The 15,175-nt window shown below is 35.7% G+C and overlaps 1 protein-coding gene across 1 annotated transcript in view; it reads right to left on the reverse strand.

Moving 5' to 3' along the window:
- LOC116173489 (triple functional domain protein-like) overlaps window positions 1-15,175 on the reverse strand; it is a gene marked incomplete at its 3' end in the record, with an annotated part of 132,446 nt that overhangs the window by 85,308 nt on the left and 31,963 nt on the right. The window contains 5 exon segments of the mRNA XM_031490987.1: window positions 2,198-2,644; window positions 2,692-2,930; window positions 3,174-3,468; window positions 3,636-3,831; window positions 14,501-14,690. Coding sequence (XP_031346847.1) covers window positions 2,198-2,644; window positions 2,692-2,930; window positions 3,174-3,468; window positions 3,636-3,831; window positions 14,501-14,679 — 1,356 coding nt within the window.

Below are 15,175 nucleotides of genomic sequence, written 5' to 3' on the forward strand. Positions count from 1 at the left end.
TTATAGTTAGTGAATAGACTATAGTGAGCAATGGATTCGTTGTGAACTTTGACGCGAAAGATGCTACCATTAGTCGAAACGGTACGGTGGCTGAACTGTTGAACAATTTGTGTTGAAACTGTACAGTGAGCATATGTCCTTGGTGACTAAGCCCACATTCGGCTCATAAAACTGCAATTGTTTCCCCATTGAATCTCAGCTAGTTTCCGAAGGCCGCCTTCTTAACATTCGAAAAAACTCACCCTCTACTGTACATTTTGTCTCATTACCGCGATGCTCAAGAAGGGAATGTCATAAATAAAGACGTTTGTTTAGCATTGATTAATTAACTTAACTAATAGTTGCATGGGCGCCGCTACTAAAGGGCAAGGAGGGGCCCGGGCCCCTCCCTGGCATTTGAGAATTCACTTAATCCATTTTAGAAAATGTTGAAAGCTCACAATAAAACCAGAGCACAGCCACCTTTTTCTGTCCCATCGCTGTTCGGTGACAAAGCAAAAGTAGGTAAACCTTTTATAACCTTATTGAGTTACCTCAATGTCCATAAAGTTGCCATATTATACCTACCTATAGACTATAGAGATTAAATTAAACCCGCACCGCGCACGTTAGTAAGGGAGGTATTGCATTGGGGTAAAAAATGATCCCCCACTTTTTTTACGGAAATATACGTTTTGACGCACCAGAAATCCGAATCCAACAAAATTTTGATGATGTCGGTCTGTCTGTACCCTTATAGTAACCAAATTTGGTACACATATTCTTAGATATAAAAGGAAGAGCTGAAAAGCTTTCGGGGAGAATTGCGCAAGTGTGCTAAACTCTTATTAACGGCTTAAGCAATTGGAACCAAATTTGGTACACAATATATTGTTAAACCTAAAAGAACGTAGAATGCGCATGCGCCGGTGTGCGGGTGGTATCTGTGCTAACCACAGCAAATTTTATAATATAGTGCTATTAATTTCATTTTTTTTTTCAGTGAACTACTGTAACTTGTTACTTTTGTTCTTGTTTTGTTTTGTCTCTGTGATGTACCTATTACACTATTACACCAATGGTTTTTGTTGGATATATGATTTAGCTGCGTATCCTATTGAGTGACTAATTTAAAAATAGTTAGGTAACATTTTCTATTCCAAAAATGTAAGGGCCCCTCCCTAGCGCATTTTCTTCCGGCGCCCTTGAATAGTTGCATAAATGTAATGGTGTATACCAGTGTTTCTCAACCTTTTTTTACTGGTGGCCTACTTGTGAATGTTATTTATCTCTGTGACCCCCCTCCGCGTTACACTGGAGGGGTATGGAGTCATACCCCGGGAAATTTTTGAAATTTTAGTAGCTTTATACGCGTTTTTAGACTCATTTACGCCTTTTTTAGACTGCACAATAATGTATAGAATATAGGCCATTAAATGTGACATTTCAATATTTTAAACGTTTTAGAATTCAGAGCAAAATTAAAAACGATAAATATAATCCTGGTAGGCGATAGAGGGTAGAGGGGTGTAAGTCGTGTTTAACACAAACAATTTTCTGGTACCGCGTCTATCAATTGCATTGTGCGTTTGCCATTTATAAACATTTAAATTTAACGTTGCGATTAGGATTTAATGCTTTTTAGGAAAGGCACACTGAGATAACACACACAAGGATAAGGGGTTATTGTGGTATAATTTTTGTACTGACCATTTTTGGTAAATTTATTTAATTTTAATATTTCAGTAAAATATTAGTAGAAGTGAACTTTCGTGGACCACTGAAAAGTTTCCGTTCTTCTGCCTTTCGTTCGTGGCCCGAAAGAAATAGGTCATGTCCCCCGTTGAGAAACACTGGTGTAAACGACCATAAATGTTTTTGCAGACGTTAACCAATAAAAACTGAACAAATGCTTATCCCCTTATCACTTTTTTTTTTAAAGAAAATGATTGTTACCTTTCCTTTAATTTTCAACCGCTTGAACACTCAAGGCTTTGATTGTGTAAGTTTCCTTTAATTCTGAAATGGTGTTCCATTATTTTTCTTTAGCTCTTTCGAATTCGAATGTCGTATCTAGTGTCAAAATACCGTGAAAACAATATTAAAAGTTATACATGACGTGGGTACGGCGTTATATAATATGGAAAATGCGCTAAAGTACCTTTTTACTTGTAACTTACACTCAGAAATTTGTCCCTCATGGTACCAAATTACTTACCTCTGTATACGCCTGGCACATGGACTCGTACAAATTTTGATGTTGATGTATCGAATTTTCTAGCATGATTATTTCATTTGGTATGTTGCTCGCCTCACACGCCCCATTCCACGCCGGCACGTTATCGACGTACTGTTCCGCCTTGTGATGAAAAATGACGGAAAGTGCCAAAACGGCGGTGCGCTCGTCCAAACCCGACGCAAAATCTTTCCATGTTCTATCCAATCTTCCCGCAACAGTTCGAATGTGGGTTGCGGCGTAATGGCCGCCTTCAATCAGCCGACTGGCCACCGATAATATCCTATTAATGTTCACGTAAACGTTCATCGAGCTCATAGTGAAATGCTGATGTTCTTCTTGTAATTGCTTAGCTATCTGATACGAATGACCAATTTCTACATAATTTAATAGGAACACATCACGATTATGGCAAATCCAATCAAACATCTAAAACACAAAATTAGTGTCACTCCTCAAGACGACAATCGACAAACCTTTTCACAGTCCTGTTCAAAGAGCCTAAGTTGAAAACACTGATCTAATTTTAATTTCTTATGATGCCACAGCTGAAGGAGGTGTTGCTGCGAAGCACGCACTCCGTCGAGATTTTGTAACACTAAAGCTTTGATATCTGCATCCGAGGTACCGATTACGGGAGAATCTGGATCCTTTCGTTCATCACCACCTCCTTGACCAGTGTCGTTTCCGCAAACCCTTTGAAGCAGTCGTTGTCCTGAAATTGAGACACGAATGATTTTTGTGCTTTCAAGCAAATATTTAAATCGCAACGTATCAAATTAAGGGCAGATCTTTTCGCACAATTTATAATTTAAAATTGCCTTACAACGTGGAGTGTTTCATTTTATTAGAAAATGAATGATTATTCAGGGGTATCCAGTTGTAGGAGCTGTGTGAAGACTATTTTAGTTAAGACAAAATGTGAAACTAATACCTTATTACAAAAAGTGTAACGTACCTAACAAATTTATGTCCTCTACAGGCGCCTTCATGATTTTCTTCTTCATTTCATTGTGCATATCAATTCCGTGCTTAGCACCACTAACATCCTCGGCAAAGTCGTTTCTAGATAGATCTTCTTGTAAATCGTCAAGTCTATCTAAAATATCCGCGGCTTGCCATACAAACTCTTCCACAGCCAAACGTGTTTCTAACCAGCTCGCATGGTCGTAGCTTAGTAATCCGTCCAGATCTGACGTTAATTGTGAGGTATCTATTATTTTAGGCAATGCTTCTACGCTAATCATATTTGTCTGCAAACAAGAATGGCATTAGAATGAAGCGTTTACTAAAGGGGTACTAACAACTAGTTTAGCAGACTTGCAGTCACATAAAAACGTCAAATGCGCCTTCGTGTTCAAAGTAACATTTTACACAGTATCGGCACTAGTAATCATATTCAAATTACAAAAAGACTTACCTCAAATTTGTACTTATGAGAACCCAAAGATGTCCTTTGCTTCTGCCAAAAATTATCCGGTTTGACAATAATGGCCTGGTAGACAACACCCTGAGGAAAATGTTCGTGAAGAGCTTTCAGTATCGGTTTAACGGTAGACCAGGTCGCACCTCGCATATCCACTAAGACTGTAAATCCCAACGCTCTCGCCTCGTCGCTGAAAAAAATATCAAAGTTAAATTACACGAAAAAGTAAGAATGGTCACAAATACAATACGATTATATTAATATAACCTACATTGGACAGCAGAAAAATGGAGATCGATATTAATTTTCCAAATCACAAAGATGTCGATATAAATGTTTACTATGTTCTTTTGTTGTTTTGTAATCGTTTTGTCCAAAAGCTTTTCAGCCCTTTCTTTTATGTCTAAGAAATCTGTACCAAATTTGGTTCCAATCGGTTAAGCCGTTTAACCGGAAATGACAGTACAGACCGACATAATCGAGATTTTGTTTGATTCGGGTTCCTGGTACTTCAAAACGTGTATTTTCGTAAAAAAAAGTGTACGGGGAGGCAGTCCTTTTTTACCCCAATGCAATACCTCCCCTACTAACGTGCGGGTGGTAAAAAGAATTAACCTTATAATATTAATGTGAATGCGTTATTCCATAAAGGGAGAAATTAAGATTTTGACTGATCAAAATCGGTCTAAACGGTCAATTGACCGAAAATGATTTGACTGGTCTTTTTATATAGATTGGAGATCTGGAACCCTATTGTTTTTGGTGAAAATCGGGTCCGTTAACTTGACCCCCCCCCCCCACTGAGAGATTTCATAGTCATATTATTTTGAAATGAATGCGCTCGTTATGCGCTCATATGCGCCACCGATAATAACTCTTGCGCCATTATCGTTTTTTAGAAATCCGAAAAAACATTTGGGGGGGGGGGGGGTATAGTGTTTCTGAAACACTATAATGGCGCCAAGATTTTTGTTTACGGCGCATTTTAGCGCATGATGAACGGTACGATGTACTAGAAAAAACATGTTAAAAAACGTAACTTCTAAAAACGTTAAGTTGGCCCCCCCACTTTTTGAAAATTTGTCACGGCTTAACCGTAATGGCGCTAGCTTTAATTAAAGTGGCGCAATTGAGCGCATAACCAAATCTATCAGGTGACCTAGTTACAAGGGACAAAATACGTACGGGGGGGGGGGCTACGTTCACTTGCCTCCCCCCCCCAAATGTTTTTTCGGATTTCTAAAAAACGATAATGGCGCAAGAGTTATTATCGGTGGCGCATATGAGCGCATAACGAGCGCATTCATTTCAAAATAATACGACTATGAAATCTCTCAGTGGGGGGGCCAAGTTAACGGACCCGTGAAAATCGTGTCCGAGCTATCGCGATTTTTCCGAGCAAACGTTGTTACCTCATTGCATGGCACAATTTTGAAGCTATCGAGTGCAAAATTTCTGAGTAATTGCCTATTGTTAATCACCTTATTATTTTTGGAGAAAATAAAAAAAAACGTTTCAAAGTTTTCACGATTTTCCTGATTTTTCCGAGCAAGAAATGTTGTCTTTTCATTACAGGGCCCAATTTCGAAGTTATCAAACACAAACTTACAGGTTACTTGGGTATCGTGTACCGGCGCCCTATTGTTGGGCAGTGTGACCAAAAATTAAATTCTTCATATGCAGGGTGTTCACTGGAAAATTGAATTTATTGATATGTGGAAAATGTCTTCTTAACGATGCTGGCGCTTGTCATTTATTACGGTTTTAGCGTGGGTAACTGTTCTTTCTCTTCACATAGTCTGAATTTCCTTTCTTTCCACTCCTCCTTTCCCCTCCACTCGATTCCTCATCTGAACCACGGTATTAGTTTAATGTTTTTCCTTCCCACCTCTTTTCTCTTTCTGGTGTTGAATTTGTGTATCTCAGTCCTTTTTTTGTAAGTTCATCCTTTTTCCACCACATCTCTCTTGTGTTCACTCTCGTTGGCAAATACTCTTTCACCAATTCCTTCTCTTGCTCTCCTTTCCTGGAATCTTACCGCCCTGCGTCCCGATTCTATCCTTATCTTCTCCATTTTTATTTCTTCTTCTAATATGTAGTTTTGTGTCCTTCCGTCTAGTCCCAGTATCCCCTTCCCAAAACTCATAATTTTCGATTTTTCGACATTTCGTTGATCTTTTTTTCCTCTGTTGCCATTATTACTGTCGTACTATCTTACTTCTTCCCACTACGATTCCTCCACTTTGACCATGTCTTAATATTTTCTTCATATCTCAGACTCCTTCCCTTTTATCCTTCCCCTACTTCTTGTTTCTCCTTATAACGTCTTAATTCTGTTCTTATTTTCCCATCCTCTATCATTTTCCATACTTTTTCTCTCTTGTTACTCTGGAAAACGCTGCCTATTATATTGTATATTGTGACCATTTGTTTTATATGTAGCGATTGCAAATCCAAGTTGTTTTTTGATTGGGTCCGTTTGGTAAAAGCAACTTATGAAAACCAAAAAAATCTCTTTTATTGTTATAATTTATAAGCCTACATTTGAGTGATTTACTAAACGATCCCAATTTTCATATCGTAAATTATCCGTATTTTTATTGGGAATTTAATTTTCTCTTCTTTAATTCCTTGTGGAATTTTAACAGGGTGTTTTAAATATTTTATTTTATTATTAGGATGTAGAAGATTTAGGAATTAGAAAGGCTTAGGGTTAGTGGCCACGAATTATAAAAACATGGTAAAAAGAGTTAGATTTTGTGAGGTGTAATGGCGAAAATTTTGTAATACAGTGGAAGTAGATTCAATTTGATTTTATTAATATATTGCTATGAATATTACATTGGAATTATTATTATTTATTAACCAGGAAGATGTAACCACACCAAATTTAAAGACTCAAATAAAAATGGAGCTGTTTCTTCATTAATATTTGCTTTCATGCTAGACGGAAATTATTGAAAATGTTCATTAATGAAACTCAGATAGGAAAGATGGATATATTCGGATCAAATTAAGTGGTATATTACCACAGATTTTTCATCGCATTACTACAGCAATAGGTCATTAATTTCAAAATTCATGGCGCGCTCTCAAGCTTTTTGTCCATTATACAGTGTGTCTAAGATAAGTCAAATTAGAGAAAAATTGTGCAATTAAAGAGTTATAATAATGTAAATATTTCAAAATATGGCAGACGTGTTCAACATATGCTTACACGTTTCTAAAAAATGTTGCACATTTTCAAAATTTTGAATTTCCATCATTTCCAAAACATGTGAAATTTCTAAAACTTTATATAGCACTTCCAAAATCAAACAGAAAAAATTGTTTATAGTTGTGTTCAATATTTCATACTTTTAACAGCCATCAAATGATTTTTGTAGTGATTAATACCAGATGATGAAAATCTAGCTGAATTTTCAAAGAAGCGTAGCCTTTTAATTGTTAATAAAGGTCCCCTAACAGTTGCGAAAAGCGGCAATTTGATTAACTTGCCAATTAGTTTTTAAATATAAAGCAAGCTAGTAAGCCAGTATACGGATCTAATAATTGTAACGATCTATAAACATAATTTAATTACGGGAAAAGGCGTAGGACGAGATGTACCCAAACTGAAATTTACGTCTGTCGTCGTACATTCAATTAGGTTACAACACACTCCTACATTGCAAATTGGACACCTCCGCCAATAAACTGACGTGTTTAATTCAAGGGAACATCATTGAAGGGTTTGCTGTACTATGGGATCAATATCCGATCAAACATCATAATCACGTACTACCGTATTTATTATTATTTTAGACGCTGTATTGATTTTTCTAAATGGGGTACTTAAAAGCTGCTTTTACGTTTGGAATTTTTCGCTTGTCACCTGTTTTAAATTGAAAACGCGTAAAATTTGATGATTTTCAAGCGCAGGGGGTGCTGAACGTTAAATTAAAACCGGAACGTCAATCCCATGTGCAGTCAGGCCAAAATTGCTGTTTTATTTTATTTCCTCTTGTATACTTACAACTGAAAACTTGTATTCTCTGTGTCAATCGCCGTATTAACCCGTATTGCTTCCTACCAAACGTCAGACAAAATTTCACGGGTGATTTGTTGGATGAATTTTTTGTGAAATATGAATTCACCGATTCAGGCTTCTATTTTAATTCTTATTGCAAGAGCCAGGCCACCGCAACTTTTCCGGGTTTGTCGACAATATATTTTTGCATTGGGAATCACGAATCAAGAATATCATTAAGCTAATTTCTATCAAGATAGTCAGAATTATGTATGTTGGGAACAATGGGCACAATATTGCACCTACCCCATTACTCCCCAAGTCCATTTTCATAGAAAACAATCTCGGCGTCCCGATTACTTTCTGCACGTTCGTTACAGAATATACAGGAGTATGAATAGGTACAATTTTTGCGACTGGGAAATGGAAGAAAATTATATCTATTTTGTGATGAACATTTCGGTTTTTCTTTCACCTGATTGGCTACGGCTTGTAGATACGGTACGGTCCAGTAATAATCATGAAAATCATTACCGAATATGCAGAAACCAGCCTTTTCAGTGTCTACTTAGAAATATTTTTTGACAGCTCTCTTTCTGGAGGGTTCAATAAATTTACAATCGGAAATTTACACGGAGGCAATTTAATACAATATTCCCGGTTCTCCCGCCCTGATAATATAATAACTTATTATGAACAAGGAAACAAAATAGAACACTAAGTACAAGGACAAATCCAGTTTTTCTTACGTGATTTATGATATCCTTCCAAATTACTCTAAAACCTTCTTAGTTATTTGTCTTCTTTTGCTTTAGGTTTAACAATGTTGAACTCTCCTACGTATTAGATACTAAAATATTTATTTGAATCTACTTCATGACAGAACAATGCGGTTAAAAGCTTCGTCTCGTCTTTCCTTTTAGTTCTTTCGGCTTCTCTTACTATTTGTGACAACTTATCGTAGACATTTTCAAAACTGTCTTTGCAAGTTGAGATCTGAAACATGTGGGTCTTTTGTTTAAGTCGCGCCTTCATACTAAAATAAATTCTTGTTCCTCAACTTTTGTGGTGGTTTTCGAACATTTTGGGCGAATTTAAAACGATATGGCAAAATGAAAACAGCCTGAGGATTAAAGATAAAAACTAACTACCCCGATAAATTTCAATTACCTACATATATGAATATTTAATCTTCAGGCTTGCACGTTTTGTGTAATGGATGGGCATTTTCGGTTTGTGTTTATTGATTTGGCTCGCTGTACGAATAAATTGGAATGACATGGCGATTCGTAATGAACTAAAAAAAAAGTAAATTATTAGGATCCCATTGAAACATATTTGAATCAGATTCACAATAGACACGCGCGTTGAAAGCGGAATACTGAAAAGATGTGGAAGATTGTTTAAATTTGCTTTAATTCGCATTTTTCCGCTTGTTTATTTTATGCGGGTTGAAAGCGTCAAATTTTACGCCACGTCTCGTAGCAGGTTTTCTCGAGGGTTTTCTTACTATAGGGAAAATCAAACCCTTTACAAGAAACTTTTCTTTTACGATATTAAATCCACCATACAATACGAATCACAATTTGTACAGAAACTAAAAACACTACTTCTCTATTTTTGCACATTTCATAGATTGCTGTAACATTTTTCATCTCTGTATTTGCATTCTACAAACAAGCATTTTTGCTTTTATTCATGTTGTTATGCCAGTGGCAATTTGCAAAAATATTTCTATTGTAATTAACTCGGTGAAATAAGCTTTTATGATCCTGAATACTTTGCTACGAATGCTACGACACAGAATAGTTTGTGGAGTCTCATTACACGACTGACTACTCTTGAATATTACAGTAATCCAAAGTATAATTAAATATACACGACCCAGTGAAAGAACACTAATATATTCGTTGCCCAGTGGCAGGCTAAATAGGCTGGATGGAGCCTATGGATATCTTGTAAACCGTAAGTGATACAAAGTCGCTTAAATGGTCAAAGTTATGCAGAATTTATGCTGATTAATTTTCGCTTTCAAAGTCTCTTGTAGCTTTACACATAGCGTAGTTATGGAAAACAAGTTGTAAATCAGCATATGCATGATTAAAGCGCATTTTTGGTAATACAGGTCAGTATTTGATTAGCGAAGTTTAAAATTATCGATCTCACGAGTAATTTTGGCTGCGTTAAATAATTAATTTTATTTAATTTCAATTGACGGTACGTCTTCATTTTGTAAAACAAATCGCAAAGTAAATAATAAGTTTTTATACTGGTAGCGCTAACGGTAAAATTATAGTACCTCCGAAACCCATATCGAAATTATTTTCTTCAATTATCGATCTCACAAGTAATCTAACTCAAAATAGACTAGTGCCTGCACATCTACACTATAGCAGAAAGCTTTTTGTGAAAATTTGAATTCTCTAGCTATTGTAGTTGTGGAGATCTAACGCGGACAGCCGGCCTGCCAGCAATGACGAACATAATAGCGTATTTTTTTCAAAAATGCGCTAAAAACCGAAAAATGTAATTTCCGGGAACTGCATTGATTATAAGAAGGTATAGTAGATGGCGCTGTGTTTGAAGATCGACACACACAGGAAAAATATAAAACGGCACAAAATTTGAAAAATATAAATATAAATCAAACGATATCACGCTTGGATCTTTAAAATTGACAGCTAATGACAGTTCGACAGTTTAGTTCGTAACGAAAACTTCTAACAGACAAAATTCGTCACTCGTTTTATTTTTAGGGTAATACTGACTCGTGTTTTAACCAATCACAGCGAAGGTCAAACTGTCCCTATGCTTTCTACCGCTACCTTCTTAAAATGAATAGCGTATAGCATTCATTTATGTTCAAAGATATCAAAAAATAATTTTAACAAACCCTTAGTGATGTTTTTATGAGCTTTCTGATGTTGCTAAAATCAAACTTTTATGACTTGTGGGTTTCAAGTCAATCACATCAACTTTCTTATTCCTTATGGGTGCCATATTCGAGTACACTGCCTAGATAGAGAAAAAATTACAAAATCGGAAATGCCAAATACTTGATGTTGGAAATTAATCCTGAATATGTTTACCATGTATTTCTTATGGTCATAATTCTATGACCGTGTTGATGGAGATTGGAGACAATGCCAATAATATGCCAATAAACGAAAAATGCTAAATAATTTTAATAGTCCAGGAAATAGAGACTGAAAATGGACCATTTCCTGCAAAACGAAAAGTAGTTCCAATTTTTTTTGCATGTCATGAAAGAATATCTGGTGGTTAAGAATCCAAGTTTTCGACCTCCCACCCCTTGTGCTTCCCCCGCACCACCCTTAAAACCAAAGAAATTTGGTTGGTTTTTTAGTTTTTCAATCATATCTTTTTATAGATTCATTTTACAAAAAAATATTGTTATCAGAAATTGTAGATTATAAAATTCTACACAACTTTGATATACACTACTTTATTGTGAAATGTTTATTAAAAAAGATATAGAGCTTGAGAGTTGGTTATATTTTTAAGAATTCTGAAATTTCTATGTAGATGTTTTAACAAAAATTTTAAACTTTATCTCTATATTTAAGAGTTTTATGAGAAAATATCTTGAACTTATCGTGGCATAAAATCCCCTACGCTGCACCCTTACCGAAGGGGATGCATAATAATTCAACTTTCAACCCTTGCTAGTGGGGATATTTGAATCACTGTGAGATTGTAGAGCTTTCTAATATACGTTTGAAACAAAAAAAATTATATCACTTCAGTTCAGCTTCATCCTTAAAAGCCTTCATTTCATGGGTTTTGGGGATGGTACGAGGGAAGCACAAGGGGTGGGAGGTCGAAAACTTAGATTCTTAACCACCAGATGACTGTCTATGACATGCAAAAGAAATTGGAACTACTTCTCATTTTGCAAGTTAAAACCCTCTATTCCCTGGACTATAAGCAAACCATGGAATTATTGCTATAAGAAATTGTAAAGTTTAATGCAAAAATTCAAGATTAATTTCCCAATGAAATGCTAAGTAATTGGTATCTCCGATTTTGTAATTTTTAGCTTCCTAGCATGAGCTAGGTAGGTATTGCGATCAGCGTTTGGATCAAAATTTCATCAAATGTTGATGTTTTACATCATTTTTAGCAACTTTCAAGGAATAAAATTTCTACTGTCTTGTTCCAAAAAACAACTCAAAATTTCGAAAGGTTAAAGGTATTCAAAAGACCTTATTTTTCTGTGTATTACCATTGAATAAGTACTACTTATTCTGTATTACCTACAACAATTGTGCCAGGTTTTATTACAAATAAACTGAGAAAAAAATGTCAAAGTTAAAAACTAAATTTTTTTTTAGCAAAACTAAATTAATTCTAATTAGGAATTACAATTATTAATTATGCAGGTACGGGCAACCCACGGCCAACGGACCTAATCCGGCCCGCCGATAAGTTTTTCCGGCCCGCGAACATAATTCATAGTTAATACTTCATACGGCTCGCCAAGTTACATTAAAAATTCGAATTAATTAATTAATATAATTATGTTACACGTGCAGTATCTAGTGGACGCGATCCGAAGCTTCCAAGACGTTTGAAAGCCTCTTAAATCTTAAAAACACAAATCAAAATTTGGATGCAAGCTGAATATGGGGGTTTATTATCCACATCTGGTAAATCGTGTCAATTTTCAGGAGAACTTATTGTGCTTTTAAAAAATGATTTTTACGAAAGCAAAAAATAGACCAAAAAGTAATAGATTATTGATTTCTTTAAACTTCCTTTTTATTTGGATTTTCAACTGTGGCCCGAGGCGCAAATGAAAAATTTTATTTTGACTCCTTAATGTTTAGCAAAAATTTTCCTTACGATCCCGGAAAATATGGTATGAACTGATCCGGGAAAAAGCAAAAGAGGAAGAAATTGGTTGACGACCTGAAGGAGGGAGAAAAAGGATATAAAAGAGTAAAGAGAAGAGCAGAGGATAGAGAGTCATGGAAAAAAGCCATTATAATGGGAGTGAACAATAAAGACCTCCTCAAAGTTCGTTTACTGATCTCAGAAACGTTAGGAGTCGCCAACAACATTGCTTTGCTATTGACAAAACGTCAAAATTCAGTACAAAAGGGAAAATAGTGATAGGTCTCTCGAAAAGTGTGACGCCTTTGAAATTATCATGTTAGGCTGCAAGAACTCAAAAGAGAGGGTTCTGTTCTTTGGCCGGAAAAGCGCTGCAGACAGTTCTGTTCATTACATTGCAATACACTGCTCTCTTTTTGCAATTACTAACAAAAGCCACACACACACACGATTAAAATTTAATTAAACTATGTAGAGCACAAATAAATACAGCTCGCGGCTGCAGTTCAAACGATAAAAATGCGCAGCAACATTTTATTTGCAATTTAAGAAAATAAATTCTGTAAATGACATAAAACGAAAATTAAATACCGGCAGGTATACAATTCGTGTATCGGATAAATGGTTAATTTGGATTTATTGGCAACAAGCAGCATTAAATTACAAAGTTGAACAACTTTAAAAGCGTAATTGTACATTTCGCCAGGAGAAAATGGAAAAAAGTTTCATTTCCACAAGTATTTGAGGTTTTAAGTTTTATTCAAGAAGTATACTCCATTATTGCAGTATAACTTTCTAATGAAATAATAACAGTATAAGAAATTATATCTTTTTTTCTTTTTTATAGTATGTATTGATTTCTGTGATTTAGTTTAAAATGTTATGACATTGAGGAGTGAAAATAATACAGTCATCCCTCGCGGGAAACTTTTCATTTCTTGCAATCTAAACTTTTCCAGTTGAAATTGAAGAGTTTTAGCCTTTAGAATAGATGTTGATTCAAGGGCACCACAGCCAAATTGGATACTTACTGATCTGCGGTAAGTTCCTAATTGGGCATTCACGTCAACTACCCCCACAATCCCATCCTTGTCTGGGTAAGTTTTTCCCACTGTTAGTAGAATAGAAAAACCAGGAAAAGCAAGATATTTCGAAAACTATCAGAGATAGCTATAGGACATTATTATCAAAAGTTGAAGGTTTTTGGAGGAGCTAAAAGATGACAGAAACATATACAGGGTGTTCCATTCCAAAAAGATTTGTTTAATATAAAATTTTATGACTTTGGATCTACAAAGAAAACACCCTGAAAATATTCAACCATATCATAATACAAAAGCACTCTATCGAAAAATCTTCTCTTCAAGGCAATCGTTGACACACCCTGTACAAGAAACGCTTTGACATAGAACATTTTTCCTTCTGTAGAAAACGCTTTGGGGTTTCCAACTTCACAAAGTTTCGAAATATTCACAAAGACACGTAACAGAAAAGTAAACGATCCGGATCTATTATTAATGCTCTATGGAACAAGGGCGGTAAAGTGAGAATTTTTGGAACGTCGAGATAAATGCAATCAAATCCACGTGCGCGCAATGATTCAACTTTATCGCGAATTGTAATATAATGCGCGAAAGGCCAAAAACAAATTTAGTAAAATATTTGGAAGCCCCCTTTTTCTCCATTGTTTGCTCATCTAACTCACGCGAGCTATAGAAATTTATCGCCGCTGTAATTCCAAGCGAAATTCTATAGCAGTGTGTCCGTTTTTTTGTATATCATTAACAGACAATGAAAATGTATAGGTGAAAACCATTACAAAGAATGGGTGTATTTTCACAATGATTAATGAAAACTTTTAGCTTCCTATTGAGTTTCAAAGTACGAAAAATGTTAATTGCGTACGATTTCGTTTCCGTTTTGAAAGTACGCCTCCGGCGCTAGGAAATTTTCCAATATCTCCCCCGGTCCAGTGAACGTTGAAGGCACTTACCTTGGGATTGACATCAAATATTGGAGTAGGCGTTTGTAATCTTCCGGTTTGGCGCGTTCTCGTCGTGGACTGGCCGGAAATGATAACAAAGGACCTCCTCGGCGATCCCGTCCACCCGTCAGCACGACGAGCCGTTCCTGTAGAAGAGGCATCAGCTCCAGTGCACGCTGTCCATCCATGCTTCCCGATCCTGGAAAAGAAAGCGCACGATTTAGTATAAATCAAGGTTTCCTTTAAATACTAATCGGGCTATTATCTCGTCAGGGAGAAATATTTACCACCCTTTTCTTTGACTTGCGGGTATATAAATACGAATGCCGGCATTTTCGTGTTGCACGCAACAAAGTTGTTGGAAGTTAAACGTAAAATCGTCGTCTGAACTAACGCGTTTTTTTTGCTCTTCGCTCATTCAAAAGTTAAAATAATCGAGGAAAACGTTATTAAGATTAAGATAATCTTATAATCAGAGAAAAAATTTAAAAAAGAAACACCGTCAAGTCATTGGCAGTACCTACCATTCGTCTGTAAAAAAAATCAGTTTCATTCATCCAACCGTAACCTAGTTATATCTGTAGAAGAATTGTTTTTTATAAAGTTATCAAATGTTCGTGATTTTTTTAAGAGCTATATTATCAACGTTTTCATTTGGTGTATAATTTATTTTCTCAAAAACCA

Source organism: Photinus pyralis, unplaced genomic scaffold, assembly GCF_008802855.1.
Source record: "Photinus pyralis isolate 1611_PpyrPB1 unplaced genomic scaffold, Ppyr1.3 Ppyr1.4_LG6, whole genome shotgun sequence".
NCBI classification, from domain to species: Eukaryota; Metazoa; Arthropoda; class Insecta; order Coleoptera; family Lampyridae; genus Photinus; species Photinus pyralis.